At 42.9% G+C, this 27,994-nt stretch overlaps 1 protein-coding gene across 1 annotated transcript; it reads right to left on the bottom strand.

Annotated features, from left to right (window-relative positions):
• Positions 1 to 1,922: 1,922 nt before the first annotated feature.
• Positions 1,923 to 25,920, bottom strand: SF3A3 (splicing factor 3a subunit 3). Its single transcript, XM_052636818.1, has 17 exons — positions 25,742 to 25,920; positions 25,416 to 25,463; positions 24,070 to 24,122; positions 23,858 to 23,963; positions 20,833 to 20,905; positions 20,370 to 20,461; positions 19,174 to 19,256; positions 17,983 to 18,121; positions 16,978 to 17,046; positions 16,491 to 16,558; positions 16,253 to 16,360; positions 15,253 to 15,322; positions 12,578 to 12,742; positions 12,370 to 12,480; positions 11,165 to 11,255; positions 3,117 to 3,172; positions 1,923 to 2,232 (listed from the first exon to the last, which is right to left on the bottom strand). The coding sequence occupies exons 1-17, from the start codon at positions 25,835 to 25,837 to the stop codon at positions 2,155 to 2,157; spliced, it is 1,506 nt and encodes a 501-aa protein (XP_052492778.1). The 5' UTR covers positions 25,838 to 25,920; the 3' UTR covers positions 1,923 to 2,154.
• Between the last annotated feature and the right edge of the window lie 2,074 nt (positions 25,921 to 27,994).

The raw sequence follows: 27,994 nt of genomic DNA, 5'->3' as shown, positions 1-27,994 counted from the left end.
TGGGCTACAGTCCTTGGGGTCGCAGAGTTGGACACGACTGAGCGATAAGCACAGCACAGCACTGAGGAGAAAGTCTACAGGTATCTTTATATTTCCGAAGAAACTATGATCCTAAAAAGATTAAGAACGACTGATCTAAACCCAGAAAGAGCTCCTCTCATTCTCCCCTGCCTGGTCAGGGGGTTCAGCCGAAACCCTGTTCTTCCTATAGCAAACCCCCAAAGACCAAAGAGGCAGACATGACCGAGCAACTGAACAATAAAAAAGCAGACTTCAGAGTCCCCTCTGGGGAGAATCGCTTCTGATCCAAGTTTGCTGGTCCCACCCCAGTAGCTATGTGGCCCCTCAGGGCTGGATAAGCTGGCCACCCAGCAATTCCTGCTGGCCCAGGTGACTGGACCGCCTTACCTCTGGGTCTGCTCCCACCCTCCCACCTCCACTCAATTCTCTAGATTTATAAACCTAGCTGCGCCTGGCACATGCAAGGCACTAACAGATAGATATTTGGATAAATGGAAGAGATAAACAGAAGCCTCTGCAGTGACAGAGAAGCCCTAGGTTTTCTAATGCAGCTCATCAGATGCTTTCCTCAAAGTTCAAGGATGACTGCAGTCATCTGGGCAAGGCTGAGGGCAGGACTCCTTGGAATCTGGTCCCACTGGCCCTTCACACTGTAAAGCGAAAAAAAAAGAAAAAAAAAAAAGAAAAAAAAAAGGGGGCTCTTGGGTTTGACCGTGGAGTCCCAGGTACCCCTCCTGAAGAGGGGGCTCGAGGACTGTGACAGCAGGAATGTTCTGGGGAGGCCTCGCTGCAATGCTGGAGGGACATGTGCCCGTGTTTCCCGTTTTCCAGGCTTTAAATCTCTTCCCAAAATGGTAATGTCTCCTGGCACTTTGGGCCTGTTTTCAGTAATCAACGCTTTTAGTTGGCTTGATTAGGTTTAATTATCTACTTTCTCTGCTTTAGAAGCTCAGGCCCTGGAGAGGTTGTCCAAATGGGGTTTCAAACAACTGGAGGAGCCAAAGTACACATGAATGTGTGAAGAGTTGCCCAAGGGATAGGCTGAACCGGGAAGGAAAGTAACAGAGGGAAGGACCACAGCGGCAAGCTGTGTGGAAACCCTACTCATGGAGAACAGGGTACAGATGAGTGTGAGGCAGAGGCCAGCTCTGGAGCTGGGATCTTCCCTAGTGGATATATGACAAGTGAACTGAAGTTCTGGGTGCTGAGGGGCAAAGGGAGCCTCTCTGGGATCCTGTCAGACCAGGCCCTGCCATTCAGATGACTGTGCCTATGGGCAGATCAGGGCCCCCTGACTCCCCTAGTTCTCTCCACTTGGGATACCTGATTCAGATCCTGAGGCAGCTGCTCGAGTCCACCCAAACCGTGGCTCTTGGGGCTTGGAGACCATTCTGGGCTTGGAGCCACTTCACAGTCAAGCAGGGATCTTGGAGGAGACAAAGGCCGATGGGATCACCAAACTCTCGTTCTGAAGCAGCAAGCAGGCGGTCACTGCTGCTCCTGGTTTCCAGGCTGCTGAGGCGTGGAGAGGGGCAGGGCTGCAGGACCATTCCAAGCCCAAGCCCTCCCTCTATGCAAATTAAAAGGCAACCTTGGTGGCATGGCTTTGTCCTCAGCAGAGGTCCTGGCTCACTCTCCCCATCTTTCCCTAGTTTAGTATATGCATGAATGGCTGACTCAACTAAGGGCAGGGCTTTCCTGGGGTGATGCTCATTTGGAAAGGCAGCAGCAAATGGGGGCGGGGAACAAGGTCAGGTCAGAATCACCTAGCATAATATACGCTAACAGAATAGGTGCTCATTAATTTAGTTGCTTCTCAAGCTTGTGAGAAAGAAGTAAGGAGGTGTTATAAACTAGAGGACTGAATTAGTTCATGATTCTTGGTTTCACAAGAAGACACATTCAGAACAAGGGCTGGTTTTATTTTCCAACAGAATCTTCTTCAGTAAAAAACAAAGATAAAACACATCTCAACCCTGCGATCTGCCAGCATGCCTTGTTTCTACAAGATGCATGCTAGTCCGTAAGACTAAGTAGCAAAGAGTCTTTAGGAGCATTTGATTGGGAGAAATAGAAAAAGCAGATCTTAGGGAAGCCTGGGCAAGGCCCACGGCTGAGACACATCCCCAAACACTAGAGGAGTCCTTGTCTTTTCAGATCCTCGTACGTCTTCTTATTCACAACATTCCCACTGGAGTCTTCATACTCTTCCTAAAAGGGAAGAAGGACTCCATTAAGTACAACTCCTGGGAGAAATATTTAGACCAGCCTCTGGGTACCTGAGCTCACCCTGGCCTGATTCCATGCCATTCACCTAAAACAGCCTTTCTCAACTGGGGTTCTGCTCTACTGCCCAATGGTACCAATTATGACCAATCCTTGGGGATATCTGAGAAAATTGTGTATTCAAATCACTTCCTGAGTTTAAGATGAGGAACTCCAGCTGAGAAAGGCTCACTTCACACATGATTTTCAAATGGGTCCCAAGAACTCTAGGTTTCTACCTAAGAGGACACTATAGGCGATAAAGGCCAAGAGGACTGAGCTTCTCCACATCCAGAGGAGTTCTGCCTTTCCTGTGTATTGGAGTTCTGTGTCACAGTTTGAAAAGGGCTTTGCTGCTAAAGGAACATTGAACACCACTGACCCAAGAGGAAGCAGCTACCATAGCTCACATACATACCACTCCTCATCTCTGAAATCTGCTGTTAGGGATAACCATCCCAAGACCAACAAGACGCCTCCCTACGCCATGAGCAAGCTCATCAGATGCTCTCCTCAAAGGAGATCTAACATATGACACAGATTTTCAACCTCTTAGCTTATGAATCCTGAGGGCAAAACAAGACACAGGGCACTTCTGCTTGCCACTTCAAAATTTCAAAGGGAGAATATAACCTGTCTTAAGACACAGATTTGAAGTCTGACACATGTAATATCACAAATAAATTAGGCTTTTCAAGTCAAGAGCCAATTAGAGATACTGTCACCCTACACTTCCTGCTACAGTGAACCAGGGGCCGTCTCTCACTCCCTCCTGCACCATGAGGGACTCTGTGGCTTGACGTTACACCCGATGCTACATAAACACTCACCTCAGTGTCAGGCTGCCATCGTTCCGACGCCTTCTGCAGTTTCAGCTTGGCCCACACTGCCAGACGAGAAATGATCAGCAATCAGATTCCACTGAGTCCACTGAGTACTGGGTGTTACAACATATCCCTCATTAGGATCCCCCGAGTGCCTGTCCTAAGACATCTGCCTGCCCCAAATGGGAATTTTGGCTCTGGACTGGCTGTGGACAAACCCCTTTCATCGCAAAATTTACCACAATGTTCGCTTTGTTGCGGGCTTCTCTGGTGGCTCAGACGGTAAAGTGTCTGCCTGCAATGTGGGAGACCTGGGTTCGCAAAGAGTTGGACACGACTGAGCGACTTCACTTCACTTGCTTTGTTGCAAAATAAAAGTTGGATCAAATATAATCAAACACCTCTCAGAACTGAGAACTGATACTCTCAAAGGAAAAGTTAGTATGGTACAAAATATAGGAATTATTGGAAAAAGTGACCTTACTGTTTTAAAGTTCATAATAGAAGAGAAAGAGAATGCTGCGCTTAGTCACTCAGTCATGTCGGACTCTGAGACCCCATGGACTGTAGCCTGCCAGGCTCCTCTATCCATGGGGATTTTCCAGGCAAGAATAATGGAGTGGGTTGCCATGCCCTCCTCCAGGGAAATCTTTCCATCCCAGGGATCGAACCCAGGTCTCTCGCATCGCAGGTGGACTCTTTACCATCTGAGCTACCAGGAAAACTCAAGAATACTTGAGTGGGTAGCCTATCCTTTCTTCAGGGGAATCTTCCCAACCCAGGAATTGAACCAGGGTTTCCTGCATTGCAGGCATATTCTTTACCAGCTGAGATAACAGGGAAGGCCCAAGAGAACACTAGACATTGTCAAATACCTCTACCTGAGGTCTGATGCATGTATTTCAAAAAATTCAGAGGAAAAAAACAACAACAGTGAAATATCATGGCCAAAGAGTCTGAAAGAGAAGATGGCTCAATAAACACTGAAGACAATAGGAGAATAATTCTGACAGTTCAATTCTAATGAACACGAAAAGGGAAAGACATCTACAGACACTACCACAGCTCCAGAGGAAGGGGTCAGACATGTGCAAAGACAGGACAGATACAAAACTAGGGAAAGAACAACTGAAACTTGGAAGAATGGTGTCTGGAAGGTGAACAAAAGGCTATGTGCCACAGATGGGACAGGTCGCTGCTGTGAAGGTAAGATGGCAGTGAAAAGGAACAACTACTTGATTCTTATAAGCTTTCATATTTCTCATCAAGTAGAACAATCTCTAAACACGACAAGAATAGAAGAAGTATCATATAGAGAAAGCTGAAGTCTAAGATGGGTGAAGAAATATTAATAGCAAATGAGACAATATATAAGTGCTTAACTCTGTGCCTGGTGTACAGGCATTCAGCTAATCATCTTTTCTTTCCTTGCTAACTGCCTTAAATAAGCTGAAATCTTTTTAAAAACATATTCATATTTGGCATCGGGTCTTAGCTGTGCCACATGGGGTTTTGGACCTTCACTACAGCTTGAGGGATCTTTAGTTGTAGCATGTGGGATCTAGTTCCCTGACCAGGGATTGAACCTGAGCCCCCTGCATTGGGAGCACGGATTCCTAAGCCACTGGATCACCAAGGAAGTCCCTGAATTCCTACTTTTGATGAAATAGCCAATACAATAAAAGCTACAGACACAGGATATCATGGTTTTAGAAAAGCGATTGCTCACAGGCAATGTCCCTAGAATCCATGAAAATGTATCTCTCATGATATTGTCATAAACAAGATGATGATATCTGAACCTGATGCTATTAGTTTATTAGGTTTAGTAGACTTATACCTAGTGAATTTTGGTCAATTGTGACCAACCACCTAAACGAGAAATATCTTGTGAGAAGTTCCATAGGGCTCTTTCTTAGCTGTCTTTCGTTCAACTTATGACTTGTAAATTTGGAACAATGGAATGATTAAAATAATGAATTCATACCTCAAATCCTTCATTTAAGTTAAAAAAATAAAAAACTACTGTAACTTAAATAACAGTACTGAATCCCTCCTGCTAAAAATGCCAAAGAAAAGCTTAAACAGAATGATCTAAAACAAAGACAAGGAAAGCCAGTATGGGAGCTGTGCCAGTGGCCCGCTCCCTGCCCACTCCCACAGGGCACACGCCTTTCCAGGTGCTCTGGAAGGAGCAATCCTGGTCTAACAAGGAGCTGCTTTTGCTGCCAGTTATTGAAGCGACAGCTGACTGCACCACGGATGGCACCTGACCCAGCTGCACCTGCCTACCATCCTTCCCTGATATTAGAAATTGGGACCCTGAGAGGCTGAACTGCATGAAGGCAGGCTCTGAATACTGAAAAAGGTCATACAGGGCAAGAGCTAGAGTTGCTTTCACTGTGAGCTAAAGCTTAAAGAGAAGACACAAGAAAGTGGAGAAGGCATACACACAGATGGAAGCACAGCTGGAAAAGCACATTCTTCCTCACAGGATGGAAGGGCATGGAGTTAGATTTTCAGGGGCTCTCTTCCTCAGAGCCCCAAATCCTTAAGATGTCTAGTTTAGATGCTTAAAAAAAAACCCAAATCCAAAAACCACACATGAAATCCAAGTTTAATAAAAAATATTCTACCAATGGGAAATGAAGAAAAATTGCACATACTCTACAGAATAATAGAAGTAACTTCAATTTAACAATTAATTGATTATACCTGTAGCTGATTCATATTCATGCGTGGCAGAAACCAATACAATATCGTAAAGCAATTATCCTTCAATTAAAAATAAACTTAATTTAAAAAATAAGTGATGCCTATTAGTAGTGAGATGCCGGAGATAAAAGTCTGTCACGATCCTGTGGGAGTCAAGATGTCTGTAACTGTCTGTTACTGAAAAGTCTGAAAGGAAGCCAGAGAGTTAACCTAAGATACTTAAAAAGGAGGAATAATCCCAGGGGAAAGAAAGGGGAGGGGAGGTGATGAAAAGAGAAAGTGATACTGAGATAGAAGTGAAACTACAAATGCTACACAAATGACCTACAAGTGTCAAGGGAGGTCATTATGGGTGAAAATGATACACTGTATCAAAGATGTGGCAATAATAATATGAGAGAAACTGATAAACCTAGACATCTGAACAAGGAGATAAGTATCGAAAACAATACGGATAATATTTTGAATCATGAACCTGCCAATACTATTCTGGAAAAATTTTTTTTCTTTTCTAAAAGTTTGTGTCACTAAAGAGAAAATTTATAGTTTCTTTATGAAATGCCCTTAATGATCAACTCAAAAACATCTATGGGAGTAATTTAAAATAAGGCAGTCCAGGATTATGGGAAGAGAAAAGACGGTGGTAGAATAGACACGTGATTGACCGCTGGCTTTCTTTTCTTATGGTATATGACCTTTAGAGACTTACCTCATTTTTCCTGTTCTGAAAGTGTGGGTGATCTTCTACCTCACTGATTGCTCTGAAGATTAAATGAGTGTAAAAATCTCCCATTTGCCTCACATATACCAAGCATCCGGTATATGGTAGCTAGCAATAGGAAGATTAAACTCCAAATGAAAGATAAAGGTGACTTTGGATCTCACACCTTGGACTCTGTAGAGGAGCCCACAAGTGAAGCTGACGATGATAGCAGCTTATGCTTTCTCACTGATATATTCTACGTTGTGGTCAGGCATGCTACAGCACTTTACCTGTATTATTTCATTTAATATATATATATCTCGTTTGAGACAATTCTCTGATGTAGATATACTATTAACACCCGCATTCGACAGATAAAGGAAACCAAGGCACTAAAGGACAGAACTTGCCCTGTGTCCCCTAGCCAGGAAGTGAGTGGCGAAACTACGATCTGGACCCTGACAGGTGGCTCCTCCAGAGGCTGCACTGTTAGGAATGTGGTTTTGAACCAACTTTACCCTTGAAGGGGAACAGATGAAAACATAAAGAACTTAAGGGACTCCATCAACAAAGTCCTTGGGTAAAAACAACATGACAAGATGTAATGGGGGGGAAAGCTACTATGTATAAAATGAGTAAGCTACAAGGACACAACACAGCGAATTGAGCCAATATTTTAAAGTAACTATAAATGGAGTACAATCTTTAAAAATTTTGAGTCACTACATTGTATGCATGAAAATATAATATTTCAAGTCAACTACAATTTTTTAAAAGAGAAAAAAAGGAGATAATGGGATTCTGAAAGCAGAAAAACCACTTTTTGTAAACAAGGTGATAAGAATATTGATATAAGATTAAACAGTTTACGGAATCATTATGAGTCAGATGTACATAATTTACTGTTTCAGATCATCAATATAATCACCTCCTATAAATAACTCAACAGAATGACACATATTAATAATAGATAACAGAAATTAGTAGCAGAAATAAACTGTTAGATGAAACATTAAAGTTAGAAATGTTAGAAAAACGCCTGTATGAAAGGAATAGATTCAAATTTACTATATAATCTTTGTGAGAAATCTAACAAGAAAATGAGAAATCTAACAAGAAAACAAGGAGTTAAATAGAAATAGATACATCAATTAATACACTGAGTGCAAAGAGCTCACCTGTATATAAGGATGAATATTGACAACTAGGGTAAAAAAGAGCCCACATCTGCTGCCAATATTTGATAACTGGGGAATGGTCTATTACAGTAGAACAAACAAGCTGTCAGACAACAGGAATTTCAAAAAGCAAATGGGAGTGATCAATGAGGTTACAATGTAATATTGAGTTTATGTGGCTCAAATAACACAAAAGTGGCAGAAACGCAAGACACAAAGTTTAATTACAACTAGAATCAACGTGTCCATACCAGAATTCAAAACAAACAGACATTAAGTATGAAAACTACTGAACAGGAGAAAATATTTATAAATGATATGACTGCTAAAGGGTTACTATTCAAAATACGTAAACAACTCATACCACTTAATAGAAAAAACAAAACAAAACAAAAAAACAACCTGGTTAAAAAATGGGCAGACAATCTGAATAGGTATTTTTCCAAAGAAGACATATAGATGGCTAACAGGCACATGAAAAGATGCTCAATATCACCAACTGTCAGAGAAATGCAAATCAAAACCACAAAGAGGTATCACCTCACACCTGTCAGAATAGGTGTCATTAAAAACACCACATGTAACAAATACTGACACTGTTAGTGGGAGTGTAAACTGGTGCAGCCACTATGGAGAATAGTATGGAGGTTCCTCCAAAAACTAAAAACAGAACTAGCATATGATCCAGCAATTCCATTCCCCGGTATACAACAGAAGAAAACAAAAACACTAATTTGAAAAGATATATGTACTCCCAACATTCATAGCAGCCTTCTTTACAATAGTCAAGACAGGGAAGCAACCTTAATGTCCATCAACAAATGAATAAAGGAGATGGAGTGCGTGTGAGTGTGTGTTCATTGCTCAGTCGTGTGCAACTCTTTGCGACCCTGTGGACTGTAGCTGCCAGGCTTCTCTGTCCATGGCATTCTCTGGGCAAGAATACTGGACTGGGTTGCCATTACCTTCTCCAAGGGATCTTCCTGACCCAGACATGGAAGCCAGGTCTCCTGCATTGCAGGCAGATTCTTTACCATCTGTGCTACCAGGGAAGCCCAAAAGAAGATGTGGTATATATAAATAGATAGATATACATGCACACACATACACACAATGGAATACTACTCAGCCATAAATTGTGTTATATGCAACAACATGACGGACCCGGAGGGCATTATGCTTAGTGAAATAAGTGAGGCAGAAAAAGAGAAATACTATATATTATCCCTCATATGTGGAACCTAAAAAATAAAACCAACAAATGAATATAACAAAACAGAAACAGATTCACAGATATAGACAACTTGTGGTTACCAGTGGGGAAAGGCAAGGGCAAGGGCGATGGGAGTGGCAAGGTAAGGACAGGGGATTAAGAGGTACAAACTACAATGTATAAAATAAATAAGCTAGAAGGATATGTTGTGCAGTACAAGGAATATCGCCAATATTTTATAAGTTTGGTTTTTTTTCCTGTGTGACTTAGAGGATCTTAGTTCCCAGACCAGGGGCCAAATCTGGGCCCTCTTGCAGTGAAAGCAAGAAGCCCCAGCCACTGGACCGCTAGGGAATTTCATAGTATTTTATAACTTTAAATGGAGCACAATCTATAAAATTTTGAATCACTGTTATACACCTGAAACTAATATGATATCAATGTATCTCCAAAAAAAGTAAGTTTTTGAACAAAGTAACAAGATCAAAGAAAGTATTAATAGGAAAAAGGAAATAGTAAAATGCAGAATAAAAATAGAGTTTTCTACTCTGTCATACTAAATCAAGGAATCATATGGGCTATTAACTAGAGAGTCTTCTCAGAGAAGTACCTTTCTATGAGGAAGTAATCTCCATATAAAGTTTCAAATGACAGAAGAGAATGTAGCATGTAATCAGATTGACTTTATGACATAAATACGGTTTTGATTCCTAAATCTGACAAGTGTCTGAAAGCAAAGCAAAAAGCACATCTTTTATCTATGAATGTAAAAACAAAACTTCTAAACAGAATTCTAACAGGATAAATAACTACATTAAAAAAAAACTACCACTCAGTATGAAATAATTCAGAAATGCTGTTTTATCTGAGCCTGATCAAAAGTAATAAAAATGTTGTCACCTTTCTTTCATGAAATGTGATAATAAAATCATAAGCCAACCTTAAAATTAGTGAGGCTGCATCACATGGTCTTTAAAAACAGCACTCAGGCAAGGAAGCCTTATTGCCTGCTTCTACTTAACATTTAAGATTTGGGGGTAATGCTTAGGAAAAATAAATACATGGAGTAAAATTAATTAAAACATGTTTTTGCAGTTGAACCTGATTGTAAGCCTAAAATAATGTAAGGTATTACATTACAATTTCAAGGTATCAAGTAATAAATCAACTCAGGCAATCTACAGGACATATTTAAGAAAATATGCTCCCCTTTCCGTCCAGTCATGATCTACTTATTAGTTATATGCAGCTAGAAAACAAATCTAAAAATGTGACAGCATTCAAAATGCAGTATTATGATTCTATGAAATTTCATTACTATTTTAATTTCCTCTAAACAGAGTGAAGAGCAAAAATGAAAAGAGGCTAACTGGATAATCTGATATGTTTTAATTCTGATCAGAGGAACTGTATGATCCTGACTTGTAAATGCATAGAGACAAAACAGCAAAAAGGAGTCCCCAAAGCTTACCACACTCAAGAAACTCAATGGAAGAGTCCCTGGAACTCCCTGGGGTTAAGTCAGGGATTGTGGAACCCTTTAGGTCACTTCTACTTGGCTTTACCATGGAGGATTTGAACCCCAGAGGTGGAAGCCAGATCAGTTAGCTGACCAGGCAGCAGAGTAGTGTGATATGCTAAGAGGCAGCGCCTGAAACTTAGCAAAGTGGAGTGGTAAAATTCTTTTCCTAACAGTCTAACCTACTGACAGTGAAAACATGACAAAAAAAGAAAAAGAAGGAAAACTGTGAGGAAGATGGAAAAATCTACCATGGCCAGGTGGCCAGGAAGCCTGAGGTTCCTGGGAGCTTCAACACCACATTCCTGGACACACGCTGAGCTTGGCTTTTTCTCCGAGAGGTATTTTGCTGCCGTGTTGCTGTGTATCTGCCCTGTCACCTCAGAAATAAGCTTACCAAGATCACTTTTATTTCTTCCTTTGTATCTGCAGTTCTTAACACAGTAAAATCAATTCAGAAAATACACATACACTCATTCACTCAAAATCTTGCATACCCAGGAGTTCACAGAACCCAGTTAAAAGCAGTTTTATACTCAGCACAGAGCTCTTCTCAAGGGGGAAAGAATCAGTACTCCTGGCTAATCCATCCCCTGAGAAAGCAATAACTATAGGACTGTAGTAGTCTGTATGCACCACAACCTGCTGCCCTTAGGCCTGGACAGACGACAATACTGGGACAGTGAACTGTCACTCTGGCCTCGGGAACAATAAATAATTACTTACAGGAGACCGCGTCTTCAATCTGTGTCACATTAGCAAAGTGGGCAGTATTTGGGATGCCCAAACACCTCATGCCGTGAGCATGGCGCCACTCCTGGGAGGAGAGAAGCAAGAGGACAGCATGAAATAGGACTGACTGGACACACAGCACTAACCCCATCCCACTCAAAAACCTTCCCTAATCCTTTGCAAAAGGCTCCACCTAAAGGCAGTATTCCTTTTGAGGTTCCTGTCTGTAGACAACTGGCTATGACTGACAAGAGGCAGTTACTTCAAAGCAGCACTGTATGTCGGCCTTACTGGGCAGGTTTATGAAACCTAGATCCAGACAAAATCTGTCACAACCACAACTCTAACTCATCACTTACCTCCTATGCAACCCCCACCACCAGCATGTGTAAGCATTACTGATGGCAAGTCAGTGTCATCTTTAGAAGTAAAGGAGAAGACTGTTCATCAGGTACAAGCAAGGATATGAAAGAGACCGAGGAGGGAGGCTGACACAATGACAGTATGGCTCAGGGATGGCAGATGGCATGGGCCCTGGATGCCAATTCCAATTCACTGGAGGTGGTACTGAGAAAGACTTAGAGACTACTGGAGTTCGGCAGAAAAGGCCCCAGAATCAGTAATATGCACATCTGAGGAAGACAAAGAGGAATTCACACACATTCTCCATTCTTGGCTACATCTAGCATGTCTTCTATTCTGTAAAATTTCCCTCCAAGTACTGAGAACTGAAGGTAGAAACACAACAAGGCTGAATTCACTTACTGGAGTACCACCCAGATAATGCCTTCTCTCAAGAATAGCTTGATAAATGTCATCCTCTTTTTTTTTTTTTTTTTTCAAGAGGCAAAGGCCCATTTAAGACCCAAAGAAGGAGGCGGTCAGCCCTTTCTTTGGTATTGAGTACCAGCAACAGAAGAGAGAGAAATGACCAACGAGTTAGAAAGGCAGGAAGGGCAAGCAAGAAAAAACGGAACACGGTTCAAATAGTGGAATGCCTCCAGAAACCATTTCAGGTGCAACCCAAGGCTGGCACTGCTGCCAGAAGCCAAATGCCACACGCTGGACTTTATGTCCACTCCTTCTCTGATTCTCTCTAGCTCTGGACGCTAGGGATCCTCTCAGGCTGTTCCTATCCTCTTCTCTAAAAGACTCATGTTTCCAGCTTCCACGTCCAGGAGAAGCGCCAAATTTCTTACAGCAAAGTGCCGCTGGAAGGCCTTAGGACCTCGGTAGGTATAGTTCCCACAAATCTCACAGTTATAGTTGATATTTAGGCCATGAAGCTTATACAACCAGTAAGGAATGGGCTAAAAGAAATCAGACAAAAGAAAAACAGTATTAGACCAGTGTCTGCATGTGCTGCCAAAATGAGAGAAGGGGGAAAGAGGGCAGCGGAGGACTTACTTTGCCGTCCCAGCCCAGGGGCAGGTTTTTGGGGTTGTAAATGATCTCATTCTCTTCATCTTCACTTTCACTCTCACTGATCTGCTCTTCCTCTTCCTCTTCCCGCTCTTCTCCAGTTCTTGCCTGCTTGCGTTGTACGTTTTCATGAGTGAGATGTCGCTGCTCCTATGTCAGGTCCATGAATGAAAAGGGAGGTGAGAGAAGAGTGCAGAACAAAAAGGGAAATTTCCTGTTTTCCTATAACCTTTGTTGATCCTTCATTTTTAGGATCAAGTTTTCTTTCTTACACAACAAAAGGAAAGTCTTGCTTTCAAACAGAATTCCTCTTCAGCAGACCTTTCCTTATCTTAAAGGAAAAAGTAAAAACAAAACAAAACAAAACGGAAAAAGTTAAACCTAGCACTTGCCTAGTTAGTCATCTGAGGCCACAGACAATCGCAGAACAATAGAAGTCTTTTCTCTTCTGTCCCTAAACCGTTCCCTGAATCAGTCTTCCTTTCTCTTTCCCACTGTTATTGCCCTCACCAAGGTGACAACGTTCCAACTTGCCCCGAGTCTGTCCTCACTCCAGTCTAGCTTCCATGCTGTCCTCAGATTTATCTGCTGGAGAAAACCAATCTCGTGGCACACTTTGCTTAAAAACACTTTAATCTGCTTTCTGCTACTTAAAGGTCCAACCTCCCAACATACAATAACCTTCCAAATTTTTCTCTGACTATACCATCCTCACCAGACATACCCAAGGACAATGGTTTGTTTTCTCATTATTTCCTTTCATAGTAATTTTATCTTCATATTTGCTGTTTCCTCTACCTCGAACATCTTAATCCCTCTTTATACTTAGAACACCCAATCTCAAAGTATTACAGTAAACATCACATTATACTGCAGTTATCTGTAGCCCTCAGTCACAAACTGGGCTTTTCAAGGGTAAGAGGCTATGTCACATTCACAACTGTATTCAAAGATTTAGCATAATATTTGGAAACCAAGAGGTGTCAGTAAATGGTGAAGCAACGGTAAAAATAATACCAATTCATAACAAGATCAACTTTTGGAACTCATTTTGGCTGGAACTGGCTGGAATTCCAAGGAGAATAGTGCCACCTCCTGGCGGGGAAAGCAAAATGCTCTCAAAGGTAGGAGTTGTGGGCACACCTTATGTCAGGGGCACAGATGAGCCTCGCATTTGTCTTCAAAAGACCGGCGACTCAGTCTGCTGCCCACACTCAGTTCAGTTCAGTCGCTCAGTCGTGTCTGACTCTTTGCGACCCCATGAACCGCAGCACGCCAGGCCTCCCTGTCCATCACCAACTCCCGGAGTCCACCCAAACCCATGTCCATCAAGTCAGTGATGCCATCCAACCATCTCATCCTCTGTTGTCCCCTTCTCCTCCTGTCCCCAATCCCTCCCAGCATCAGGGTTTTTTCAAATGAGTCAGCTCTTCGCATGAGGTGGCCAAAGTACTGGAGTTTCAGCTTCAACATCAGTCCTTCCAATGAACACCTAGGACTGATCTCCTTTAGGATAGACTGGCTGAACCTCCTTGCAGTCCATGGGCCCACACTAGCACAGTCCTAGTTCAGTGTGGAGAGTATAAGTATCCCACATATCCAATGTCTAGCTAATCCCTTTCATCCAAAGGAGTTATACCAGTGGGATCCAACAATGACTCGAGTTTTATGAGTTATTATACACGTGGTCATCAAACAAGGGCAAGAGACAAAGACATGTGGACCAGCTATCTGAACCAGAGCCACCTACTCAAAGCACCATGTGAGCATCTGGAAAGGAAAAGGTTCTGAGAGCAGTTGAAAACTGCACAAAGCAGACACTCAGAAAGGCTGGTCCTCTCTGCAGCACTCCCAGAGACAATGACCATCTTCCACCTTCTCTTCCCTGAAAGAGAATCATTCTCTCCTGCTCCTCCCCCAACTTTCTCTAAGATAAGCATCTTGGTTGGGTAGGCCTTTTTGTACCTGTAACCCCCTTCGGCTTCTTCTTGAAAAAATACTCAAGGAGCAGCTCACAGCCAGTTCTGTACCACTAACCTCCAAACCTAGTAACATGTAAGTTGCTCCAACCCTGTGAACATGTAAGTTACGCCTTTTCAGAGAAAGTCATTCATGAAGAGCTGCTGCTGTGGGCACACCTATGTCAGGGGCAAAGATTAGCCTCAGTCGTCTTTAAAGAGGACTGGCAACTCAGACTGCTGCCCACACTCGCACAGTCCTAGTTCCCTGTGGAGAGTATAAGCATCCCACGTATCCAACGTCTGGCTAACCTCCTTTTATCCAAAGCAGGTGTAAAAGAGGGAGCCAACAGATGACTCTAGTCACATCTTACATGCCTTTTGAGTGTCTGCTTCCTGGGTCACCCCTGGCTCTATTCTGGAGCTCAGGGAAAGAATCTGGATTCTACATGGAGAGGGGAGTCTACTCTCCCACCCAGCCTCAGGGGATTGGGCAAACCTAGGAATGTCACCTAACAACAGACCCCTAACAACAGAACAGGACGTCGGTGAAGGGCTAAATACCATGGGAGAACACAATTTTCGGCTAAAGTAGTTTGATCTATGCATTTTCTCTTGCAGTCGTAAAAAATATCCTACAAGTTTATAGCTCTCTTACTTCCACAACTTGGAGCATTTATAGCCCTCAGCAGAGTCACTTACCCCAAGAATCTCTACATATTCGTATATCTGGGCTTCAAGGAAAGCAATGTCTTTGTTCCTCTCAGTGTCTCTGGAAATAAGAAACAAACTATATCACTTAAGGGTTCTTTCACCCAATGCCATGTTCTCTGTATCTGGGAATATTTATTCCATAGGAGCATCTAAAATTACAAGCACAAGAGAAACACCACATTGTGAAAGCAAATGTTCTGTTCAGCTCAGGACTTGTTGATATTTATTTATTTTTAATTAAAAAAAATTTTTTGGCCATGCTATGTGGCTTGCAGGATCTTAGTTTCCCAAGAATCAAACCCAAGCCCTCTACAGTGGAAGCGAGCAGTCGAAACCACTGGACTGCCAGGCATTTTTCTTGAGATTATTTCTTAGAATGCATAGAAGCTTCCTCTTTGACCTCATTCTAGAGAGTGAAAGGCATGTCCAGGTATTTAAATTCCTATACAAAGGAAATGTGGTACAGAAGGGCAAGCTCTGGAACAGGCAGACTTGGGCCCAAGTCTTGCTACTTAGTAACTGTGAGATAACAGGTATAACTTTTCCAAGTCCTTATCTGTCAAAGATGAGGATAACAAATACTTTTCAAGCTTGTTTTGAGAATTAGCCAAATCACATATAAAAAAAATACCCTGTACAAGCATGTGGCTCAGGAACAGATTCAACTGTTACCAGCAAAAATGCACTTAGACGAACATTTTTGAACCAACTTACCCTCTATAACCTACAGAGGTAACAAAATATACCTGGGGTACAGTTTCAACTTTAGAGACGTCACCCACTCTCAGACACCTGAGTACAGACTGTCCTTGGTTTATAGTAACGATGAGAGAACTGTCTGCCATTAGCAGAGAAAAAGAGCAGACTGGAGCCAGATGGATCAATAGCAGTGATAAAATGGGCTTTAAAATTTCTGATGTGGTACGAATTCTGCACGGGAATAAAAAGCTTAAAATGTAAGCAGAGGTGCCCCCTCCCCGCCACTTACCGCTTGGTGCCCTTTGTCTTGGGATTTTTGGCAAACAGGGAGGTGTCGAGCGACTCGAGGGACTTTCCTTTGGTGCTGAATAGCCTCTGGGCTCGCTCTTCTAGGGTCCTAAGAAGACACAGGGGCAAAGGATTTCAGGATTACTTTACCATCTAGGCTTGCTTCTCTTTGCAGTGTGGAGAAGATCGTGAAACTCAAAGTAAACGAGACAGTTCTGATAGAAAAATCAGTCTCTTACCCGCCACACTTCAGGCCTAAAGCTAGGAGTGCAGATTTTAATCTGTCCAGACCCAGGGAGGCCAACTCCTATATGAAAGAAACAAGTTACAATTTTATATAAATAGACTTGGAGAAGCAACAAATGCTCAAACTTAGGTTTGCAGGCTGGTGTGTGGGTGTTCCTAAAACAGTGGCAAGACCACACATTCCATAGCCAGTCTCCTAGCAGGATGCTCCAACTCTCCAAAGGACCGACTCTGTGATTAAGTTCATCCGTAACCATACTGGCTGTGTTCCACTACCTCCACTATAGCTTAAGATGGTTAATTTTCAGTTAACAGTGTTCAGAGAAATTGGATAAGCTTTTTTTTCATCTTTCTACATTCTTCATAGATGCTTATCTCAAGGATTTGTGTCTTACCATAATAAGTCTGTAGCGTTAGGAGATCAAGTGACCCCTCTGAGGCGTGAACAGGCAAGACCAGCACAGGCTAAAGAAAACATACCTCCCAGGAGGAGAATGCAGAGAGGTCAAGATGGGCTCCAGCATGGGTCAGGGCACTGCTTGTCTCTTTCTGGAAAAACAATACGATGTTTATTAAGACTCAGGATTAGAACAAAGGCAAGGGAGTCATCTAAATTACAGGCATACCTTGGAGATATTGCAGGTTCAGTTCCAGACCACTGCAGTAAAACAATTATCGCAATGAAATGAGTCCCACAATTCTTCCTGGTTTCCCAGTGCATACAAAAGTTATGTTTACACTATACTGTAGTCTATTAAGTGCACAATCCCATTATGTCTAAAAAGACAACGCACATGTCTTCGTTAAAAAACTTTATTGCGAAAAAATGCTAACCACCATCTGAGTCTTGGTAGTAATAAAAATCAAAGACCACCATAACAAAATAAAAACTGGCAATAATAGACTTGCCTGATGCAGGGAGTTGCTGCATTTGTAAAAAAAAACAAAAAAACAAAAAAACAAACAAAAACTGCATCATCTGAGAAGTGCAAGAAAGCAAAGTGCAGTAAGACAAGGTGTGCGTGTACCAGATGCTGGGTGGCCCCTTATAAACATGTATGAGTGAGAATCAAATGCCTATAAGAGCAGAGCAAAAAGAAAAACAAAAAACAAAAACACCAACTAAAACTAGATGGTCCAATTCTCACAGAGATTTCAGAAAAAATTCATGTTTGTCCCCAGGAATGAAAATATATAATAAAGATTTCTAGCACATAATTATATCAGCTTTTGGTTGGTAGGAACCACAGAGCAGTAATGATACGGTTGGTGAAAATGCTGGGCTCAGCCAATGGGAAGTGGGCTCTGACAAATCTCTTTCCAAAGTATACAGAGAAAACTCAGCATACTTGGCAGAGAACACCTCCTGGCTACAACTGATCCCAAGGGACCAGCATCCGAAGGCCTAAAGCAGAGGCTCAAGATTAAAGTAAAATAGTTTACTTCCCTGGAATGTCCTCCACCCAAACCCCCACTGAAGCTCACCGGCCATCCAGGAAAAGTACCATTCTCCCACTTCTTCTCAAACTCGTTCTGAATTTTTCCAAAAAGTTCATTCTGATCTTGGAGAGGCTTCACTCTATCTGTGTAATCCTGAAGGTATTCAAGCAGCATCTCCAGATATCTACAGAGGAATATGTAATATAGAGATAGCAAGGTTTCTATTTTTGATATACTGTTATGCCCTATAAGATATACCTATAACTCCAGTGATACTAGTCTTTTAAAGGAATAAAAATGAGCTTACAATTGGCTTTCTTTTAATATGTCATCTTGATTCTGACCTTTCCTATCTTCTTTCATCCTCAAGATACAATTCCAAATACTACAGTCTTAACTCACAAATAAGAAAGATTTCAGGTAAAAAGAAAATGAGAAAAATAGAGGAAGGCAGATTACTAACTAGGGGCACAACAACACAAACAAAGCGTGACATCTATACATCAGACCCAGGCACCTCTGAGAAAGTTTAATTTTGTCCCCACTCTGCTCAGCTCCAAAGACAGAGGCACCAGGGTGGGAGACTTCCTTTCACAATGAGACAAAATTAAGAACAGTATGGGCCTAAGATCACAGATGTGCCCACAGACACATATTCTTCCAGAGCCAAAGTATTATGATTTTACTTTTTAACTAATTAATCATTTATTTGTTTGGTTGCACTAGGTCTTCACTGCTGTGAGGGCTTTCTCTAGCTGCACAAGCGGGGGCCACTGTTGGTTGCAGTGCACAGGCTTCTCACTGTGGTGGCTTCTCTTGCTGCAAAGCATAAGCTCTAAGCACATACGCTTCAGCAGTTGCAGCACACAGACCCAACAGGTGCGGTGTGCGGGCTCCAGGGTGCCCAGACTCACTAGCTGAGGCACTTGGGCTCTAGAGAGGCGGCTCGATACTTATGGTACAGGGGCTGCTTCACAGCATGTGGAATCTTCCAGGACCAAAGATCAAACCCGCGTCCCCTGCACTGGCAAGCGGATTCTTATCCACTCTACAGCCAAGGAAGTCCCAAAGTATTATGATTTTAAAAATGTATCTTTAAAATCCCTATCTTCCCATAAACTTGGAAGTCATTCATGTATGCCTTTCATGAAACAAAAATTCAAAACTGCCCTCAAATCTCATTAAAATAATCTTCTAGTCACATTCAGTAGAGGCCTGGAAGCTAATAATGCCTACCTCTTGTACTCAGCATTCTTCCTTTCTTTAGGAATGTCAAACAACTGGTCAAAGATGGACAGGTAAGTGATATAATCCAGCTTCTGAAAAGAGAAAAGAAATGACAAGAGATTCTGCTAGGTGTTTGCACCAAGTTACAACATAATCTCTGATAAATGAGATCAAAATTGAGCCTAACTACATAATCTCCAATAAATGAGATCAAAATTGAGCCTAACAAAGTTAACAAAGCCCAACTCACTTTAGCCTTTTTTTTCTCCTACCATTTAATTCCTACATTAACTGGGTGTTAATTCCACTAGACTGAGTAGAATATGAGACACATAATTAACCTGGAAAAATACAGATCAAGTCAATAAACCATAGGCTAAAAGAAACATCTGTTCATCATTACTACATACCGGGCACTTATGTAAAGACTGACATCCACTACCTCTTAAAATAATGTCCCGGAACGTGCCGTTTTTTCCCTCATTCAATCACTTATTGAGTATCTTTGGACCAAGTGTGTGGATACACATGAGAATAAGACAGATCCAACAGGATTGGACTCATGGAGCTTATACAGCTGAGACAACTTTTGGGACATGTCCTTACAACTCCAAGAGGAATTCCATCACATACTTCCTTGAGACTTTCCTGACACTGTCACATTAAATCTCATCTCTTACACTACTAAGTCGCTTCAGTCGTGTCCGACTCTGTGCAACCCCATAGATGGCAGCCCACCAGGCTCCCCCGTCCCTGGGATTCTCCAGGCAAGAACACTGGAGTGGGTTGCCATTTCCTTCTTCATCTCTATGGTAAGTTATTTTTAGGTATTTTTTAAAGATATTAAATAGTCATTCCTGGAAGAGATTATGTTTTTGTATCTTTATGTACTTACTACTATGTGTACCTAACACAGATGGATGTGTATTTGGGAGTTTTAAAAATTTATTTTTACAAAAGCAAAATAGGCTTGTTGTAATAATAAAACAAAATTTACTAGTAAGTAAAATAGACTTCTTCATTCACTGCAGAAACCTGATTTTCACTTTGAAAATGGTTTCCTTCTAAGAAAGCACATCACCATTTTAATATTTACCTAACGGTTCCAGAACACAAGGAAGACACTGTTTCATGTCTAGTAGCCCCAGCCCAGTGTCCTGACTCACCGTGAGAATCAGAGCCACCTTCTCGATCCTGGGTCTTACCTCAGAGGCCTTCAGGTTAATGTATTTGAGGTAACAGTCATGAAGATCCAGGTAACGACCATATCCCTCTTCATCTGTGAACTCCACCAAATCTGAAGCAATCAGAGGTTATCAGTGATTCAGGTACTAAAGACCACTTTATTGGACTTGGCCTTTCAAGTGGACTGCACTGTTTCATAATGCAGCCCTTTACCCAAATACCCTCTCTCTGCTCACAGAGTGAAACAGGACTCAGCCAATGCATTTAAGTTGGACGAGCACAAAATGAATATTGTGCCCAATGCCAGTTTAGGATGACAATCGAGTCCAGATTTTTCTCTAGTCTAACAAAGAGAATATCAGTAGGAGAACCCAGCTATAAATTTCTGTGGGGCCATTTTCCAGGGCTCTGAGGGCAAATCTGAGCTCTGTTATTTACCTGTACTTCTGTTGGTGCTGGAGAGAAGCATTAAACCCTACTTACTTTGTGCTTCTTCACTTGGATTCTCTCGCGCCTTTAGGAGTTCCTCAAATTCCACTGACATTGGAACACAGATCTGATGGGAAAAAAAAGAAAAGCTCAAGTGGATTTTTCAACATAAAAGTTGCAATATCACAGAATGGGCTATATAGAAAGTTGGATTTCTAATGCTTCACTTGGCTTGGATTTTTCATTAGAAGTTTACTTCTGTTTTCCAATTACCTTGCTTTTTCCTTTGCTTTCTGCCATTGTTTAACTAAAATTTGCTAAAATAACATTCAAAAAAGTTCAAATAACATAAAAAGACAGAATGAAAAAAAAAATCAAGCTGCCCCCTTTAATAATTTTCCTGTGAGGGAGTTCTCTGGTGCTCCAGTGTTTAAGATTCTGCACTTACAATGCAGGGGGCATGAGTTCAACCCCTGATCGGGGAACTAAGATCCCATATGTCTTGAAGAGCACTCCCATCCCCTGGGAACCAACCTGCCTCCACCAAAAAAAATTGTACTGCAAATAGATAACCACTGTCTATAGACTATTTAAAAAAATTTTAATGTCAGCCATTCTCAAACTTTGCTGCACATTAGAATCACCTGCTGTAGCTGCTAAGTTGTTTCAGTAGTGTCCGACTCTGTGCCACCCCATAGACGGCAGCGCACCAGGCTCCCCCGTCCCTGGGATTCTCCAGGCTCAAGGATACTGGAGTGGGTTGCTTTTTCCTTCTCCAATGAGTGAAAGTCGTGTCCAACTCATAGCGACCCCATGGACTGCAGCGTACCAGGCTCCTCTGTCCATGGGATTTTCTAGGCCAAGAGTACTGGAGTGGCTTGCTATTGCCTTCTCCTGAGAGAGCGCGCTAAAAGCCCTGACATACTTGATACCAATTAAATGAGAAGTGGGGGGAGATATCAGCACTTTTTAAAGACCCTCAGATTCAAATGCACAGCAAGATTTGGAAACCATTGCTCTGTGCATTTATATATATGTATTTGTGCAACTATAATACAGGCAAACGACAAGATTATTACTTTGCTTCTCACATAATTGGATTTATTTTTTTCCCCCTTAGTATATCCTGGAATAAATTTAACCATTTATTCTGCATCACTTTTCCACCAGAGCTGGGATAAGGTTACACACCAAAATGGTACTCACGTCTTCTCTCTTGGTTAGCAAAAGACTGAATACCTTCCAAAAGGAGTGAGGAGACATTTATGTGCCTCCACTAAGTAGCCTCTCCTGCCTAGTATTTTCAGTCTCTTATTTTTCTACCCATTCCTTTACGTATGGACACCTTCCTATCTTCCTCCTGCTTCTCCTCTCCTTTTTCCTGCCAGTCTTTCAAATGCATGTTAAAACACTACACACTACTGTTTCCCCATTATTCATGAGTACTCCCTGTCACCAGATTTCCACTCCCACCACTTCCACTGAGCAGCAATCCTGGCAGTTACCAATCAGTAACAGCAGACACCAGTCACTTCCTTTCTGAAGCTCATTTGCTGAGCTCCCATAAGACATGGCCTGGAGCTGCCAACTGACCTGTGCTGGAGGCTCCCCAGGCCCCCTTCCCGTGAGGTGCCTTACTGTGAGTGCCCCAAGGCACACAGAAGCTGAGTCTCCCTTCACACTCTCTCTCCCTCCCAGAGCACTATGATTCACGGCTTCAGCCATCAAGTCCACGTGATAATTCTCAAGCCCCAGTCACTAACTTCAACTGCTCATACGATACCTCCACCTAGGTCTATCATCACCTGAAAATCTACATACATAAAAATCCACTTCCAGTGTAAACAGGTTCTTTCTTCCTTAGTTCCATCAAGGGAAAAAACTTTTCAGTTAGAGAGTCATAAACGCTCAGTGCAACTACTGACCCCTCTCTCCACTTCTACAGCCATGCCTCACTCCCCCTTTGCCCTGGAATTCCTTTGGTCAGTTGTGCAAGATGTTTAGTAAGTTCTCAACAACTGAGATGTAATCCCTCCTCCTTATAATTATACAGTACAGTGGGGCAGACATTTATTGTCAGAGAACATGACAAGATCATAAAGAAAAGAAAGATTAACTGGCATTAACTAGGAGTGATATAGACTAGGAAGCAATTTTCATGAAAGAGTTGGTCTCTGGGCTGAATCATGAAGGGGTAATGATCAATGGACGTGAGTAAAGCCTCTTTGTGTTAGTCGGTTCCTCCAGGCAGCAGATTGCAAGATAGGAACACAAGTGGTTTATTGACCAGTGGGGTGGTGGGGGCAGGAGGAGAGGGATTACCCATGAAAGATAAAAAGGAAAGGACTTCCCTGGTGGTCCAGTGGTTAAGACTCCATGCTTCCAATGCAGGGGACACGGTTCTGATCCTTGTTTGGGGAACTAAGATCTCATGAACTATGAAGTGTGGCCACCAAAAAAAAAAAAAGGAGAGAGCGAGCAGGATGGAGGGATGGAGCAGAGAGAGCCTAGACCATGATGTAGATACGACAAAATCTCACTGAAAGTCTCACACTGGGCAGAAATAACCAGGCTGTGATACCCCTCCCCCACAATGTGTTCAGTCACTGGTTAGGGGCTGCCCAGGAATATGTGTGCTCTGTCGCTTCAGTCATGTCCAACTCTCTTTACGACCCTATGGACTGTAACCCACCAAGCTCCTCTGTCCATGGGATTTCCCAAGCAAGAATACTGGAGTGGGTTGACATGTCTTCCTCCAGGGGATCTTCCTGACCCAAGGATTGGACCTGCAACTCCTGCAGTGCAGGCAGTCTTTACCACTGAACCACCAGGGAATTAGCAGGCAGCTTCTTTACCATGAGAGCCACCTGGGAAGCCCTAGAAGAGAATGGCTTTAGCTTAAAGCTGAGGGAAATTCTGAAAGAACTCGGAGTTGCAGGATGTCACCTAACTACGCTGCTTATTGCTAACTGGTAAGTTCCTTTTTGAAAGGACATCTGAATGGCCATCTCCATTTTCCTAACACATGTCCTCTGTATACTCTGGACAGGTCTGGAGAAAAAACTTTGCAAGGTCATACCTCATTTGGGTGCTTCCGGTGGAATTCCTTAATTTGTTTCAGTCTATTATAGAATTCAGCAAACTCATTGGGTCCTGAAATGGCATTGAGCTCCTCTTTTCGTAAGCTGCAATTTCAGAAAAAAATCCAGAAAACATGGAGCACAAAGTCAGTCCTTTAACCATGGCCCCTCAAAAGCAGTAATTGCTGGACTGAATGTGACTGTGACTTACCCATCCTTGTCGTCATACAAATCCCTCAGATTCCCACTGACTTCCATATACCTCTGAAAGGCAAACACAAATCCATCAGAATGAAGCAATCTGCCCGTACAACTGAGACCCAAGCAACCAACAAGGGCTCTCTAGTCAAATCTCAGGAAAACTTCAAGAGAAGTGGTGTTAAAAGTTCTTATGCTTTCTGGTACCCTTAACAGACAACACTGGCTCCTAGCTAATTTTTAAAACAGGTCACTCTGAAGATTACCTAAGAAATGTGTTTTGAGGGGTGGCAGAGTTCCCATATTTAACTTTCCCTAGAAGAGTCATGGGCTTCCCTGATGGGTCAGTGGTAAAGAATCTGTCTGCCAATGCACAAGACGTGGGTTGGATCCCTGGGTCAGGAGAAGGAAAAGGTAATCCACTCTAGCATTCTTGACTGAGAAATCCCATGGACAGAGGAGCCTGATGAGCTACAGTCCATTGGGTTGCAAGAGTCGGACATGACTTAACAACTACACAACACTAGAAGCATTGTAAAAGAGAGCCATGTGAGAGTCACCCTTTGGAAAACAGCAGTTCCCATCAAAGACTCTCAGAGATAAAAGGGTAGTCCAAGTTGACTTCCACTATTTCAAAAGGCTTGACTAAGGAATGCTCAGGCTAAGTAAAACACCACACAGCTTCCTCTGGATTCAAATTCAGGATGGCACAAGTACATAGCCCATTCTCCAAAACTTTTGGAACCAGATTTGCTTCAGAATTTGGAATTCAGGAAGGTACTACATGAAATATCCCTAGTGGGATCTGGAAAACACATTAATTAGTTCTGCAGTGAAAGTTGTGTTATTTATTGAATGGGATAAAGACCATAAAAAACCTCTCATCTGATCAGATCAAGTCAAGATTTTTGCCACCAAATAACTTCCAAAACAAATTAAAACATCTTTTGTTTTCAGAGTACTTTGGATTTGGGAATCTAGATAAGGGATTAGGGGCTAGTAATATTTATCTATCCTAATTCAGAAACTCTGATTAGGGTCTTTTTTTTTTTTTCTGTGGGGGAGAAGGAGAGTACCTTCTAAGCCTGAGGCATTGACACCTCATAACTACTCTTTGCACATCCATGGGACACAGGATGCTGTACAGGGGATCTTCTCTAGTAGTTAAAAATGAGTAAGAGTACTCCATTCGGAGAAGGGAGTAAGGGTGGTTAAGCATCCTCAGGGTTGCTTTCGGCGCGTACATGCGGCAGGCATACAAACTCCTCGGCTGGCCAATCGGCTACCTTTGTTCCCGCACCCCCTCCCTCCTCTTCCAGTCCACCGCGCCCAAAGAGAAGCGGACAGCGGGACACTCACATCTTGCATGGCCCGCGTGCGGTGGTCAGAATTGATCTGGTCCCGGAGCTGAAGAAAGGCAAACGGTGACATATACGCCGTTAGTCGGAATTCTGGAGTTGGGAAGGCCGCCCGAGGGCGGAGCTTACCCGCTCGGGTTTTAGCGGCCCAAGCAGAGAGGCCTCTGGGCGCTGGGCCCCGGGGAAAGGTTACCTAGGCCTGAGCTCGGGGAGGGAATCCCCCGAAGGGCTCGGGGCGGGGCGGGTCTGAGGGCTGAAAAAAACTCTTGAGGTTAAACCCGGGCAGGGGGCCCGGCCTTACGGTAGCCCCTGCCCAGGTCCACTCACCGTGGACTTCTTAGTGAGCATCTCTTTGGCCATGACATCCATAAGCCGTTCCTTCTCCTCATGATAGCGCCGCTGCTGCTCCAGAATCGTTTCCATCTTCCCTCCTCCTCCTCCCCCGCCGCCGCCGCAGTCGCTGCTGCCCCAGCTCAAGCCAGTCCACCAACACGACCGGAAACAACCCCTGCCGCCTTGCGCGCCCGAGTCCGCAGGCACCAAAGTTCCGCGGTTGCCGGAAGTTCCTCGGGGACTCGAGGAAAAGTGAGCACCGCTAAAGACACAGTCCGTGCTATGGAGACTGCTGCAGTGCCCCCTGCTGGCCGGAGGTGTGTGGCGCGATACCGAACGATTTGCGGGTGCCTCTAGGGGGCACACAGAAATCCACCAGCCTGGCGTTAAGGAATCTGACCTGGCCGGCGGGGACTTCCCTAGCTGTGCGGCCGTGCTGGTAGGGACCTGGACTGAGTAGCTGACGCGCACGGATGGGAGCTGATGAACCGGAACTTGAGTCTCCAGCTCAGTGTGACCTGTGGCAACGTTTTTCCCTCAGTAAAATGGGGATGATCGCGGGTTTTTTTCCTTTCCTTTATTCTTTTCTTTCTCCTTCCCTTCCTCTCTTTTGTTATGTGGAAACAACCTAATTGTCTATCAGCAGTGCTGCGTGCGTGCTAAGTCGCTTCAGTCATGTTCGATTCCTTGCGACCCTATGGACCATAACCCGCCAGGGTCCTCTGTCCAAGAGGTTCTTCAGGCAAGAATACTGGAGTGGGTCTCCATCCCCTCCTCCAGGGGATCTTCCCCATCCAGGGATCAAACCCACATCTCTTATGTCTCCTGCATTAGCAGACAGGTTCTTTACCACTAGTGCCACCTGGGAAAGCCAAGGGACTGGTTAAATAAAATATAGTGCATTCAAGCAGTAAAATACTATATAACTGGAAAAAAAAAACCGAAACAAGTCTATATGCCCACATCTAGCTGGAGAAATGAAAACCTATGTCCATATGTGCAGACATGCATAGCAGCACTATTCATTATCAACAAAGCTGCAACCCCCAAAGTCATTAACTGGTAAATATACAAACCAAATATGGTGTATCCATACAATGGAACATTATTCAGCAATAAAGGAGTGTTACAATATGGATGAACCATGAAAGCATCATGTTATGTGAAAGAAAGCAGACACGCAAAACAACAACAACAAAAACACACAAGAGTGGACGTCCAGATGGCAAATCTACAGAGACAGAAAGTAGGTGAGTGGTTGCCTGCTGCTAGAGGTGAGACGGGAAGGAAATGCAAAAGCAATCTTTTGGAGGTGATAGAAAAATTCTTGGAAAAGGAAATGGCAACCCACTCCAGTACTCTTGCCTGGAGAGTCCCAGGGACAGAGGAGCCTGGGAGGCTGCTGTCTATGGCGTTGCACAGGGTCTGACAGGACTGAAGTGACTTAGCAGCAGCAGCAGCAGCAGCAGTAGCAGCAGCAGTAGCAAAATTCTAAAATTGAATTGTGGTGATAGTTGCACAAATCTATTAAATTTGCTGAACTCAATTGAATTGTACACTCGAATGAATTTTATGATTTGTAACATACCTCAACAAAGATGTTTAAAAAGTCTGTATGAACTCAGGTGGAAAGATGGTCATACAGAGTGACAACCAGAGGTACAACAGTTTATATAAAAATAGACATGCAAAGAGATTATTTCCAGAAAGATATCCAAGTAACAGTAAACCATTGTTGTTTATGAGGAGACAGACTGGAAGCTCTGGAATGTGAGGGAAATTTTTCTTTGTATATGTCCAAAGTACATCATGAAAAATTTTCCTAAACATATATATCTTTCAGTTTAAAAATACATTTAAAACTAAGTATGAAAATACATATATGCACATGCTTGCTTAACAAAAAAGAACTAGGAGGTCATAATATATGAAGGAGTTATTCGTAATTTACCTTCTTCTTTTGATATTCTTCAGTTTTTCTACAATAAGCATGAATTGCTTTTTGTTTTCAAAAATTTGAAAAATAACAGAGATAATGACGTTTGTCCTGCTTGCTCATGAGGTGTTGTGAAGGTTATATTAGTGTCTAAAAATTTAAGCAAGACCTCCAGCTTAGGGATAGGACCCCCAGATACAACAAATTCCCAGAAATTTTTCCTGCACCTCTGGGAGAGAGGTAAGAAATTCCTCTTCTGGACTGCAGAGACTCAGTGTGTGTATCTTTTGAGGGGGGGGGGGGGGGAGGGT

Source organism: Budorcas taxicolor, chromosome 3 (genome assembly GCF_023091745.1).
Source record: "Budorcas taxicolor isolate Tak-1 chromosome 3, Takin1.1, whole genome shotgun sequence".
Lineage (NCBI taxonomy): Eukaryota > Metazoa > Chordata > Mammalia > Artiodactyla > Bovidae > Budorcas > Budorcas taxicolor.
This window is presented reverse-complemented; position numbering and strand designations above follow the sequence as displayed.

What these genes read in the sequence shown, in the direction of transcription:
- SF3A3 (XM_052636818.1), bottom strand. Translation starts at nt 25,837, where the DNA reads ATGGAAACGATTCTGGAGCAGCAGCGGCGCTATCATGAGGAGAAGGAA. An exon ending in CTGCATTCTCCTCCTGGGAG is followed by an intron (nt 16,559 to 16,977) that starts GTATGTTTTCTT and finishes TCTTTCATATAG; the next exon opens with GAGTTGGCCTCCCTGGGTCT. An exon ending in AATATGTAGAGATTCTTGGG is followed by an intron (nt 12,743 to 15,252) that starts GTAAGTGACTCT and finishes GACCTGACATAG; the next exon opens with GAGCAGCGACATCTCACTCA.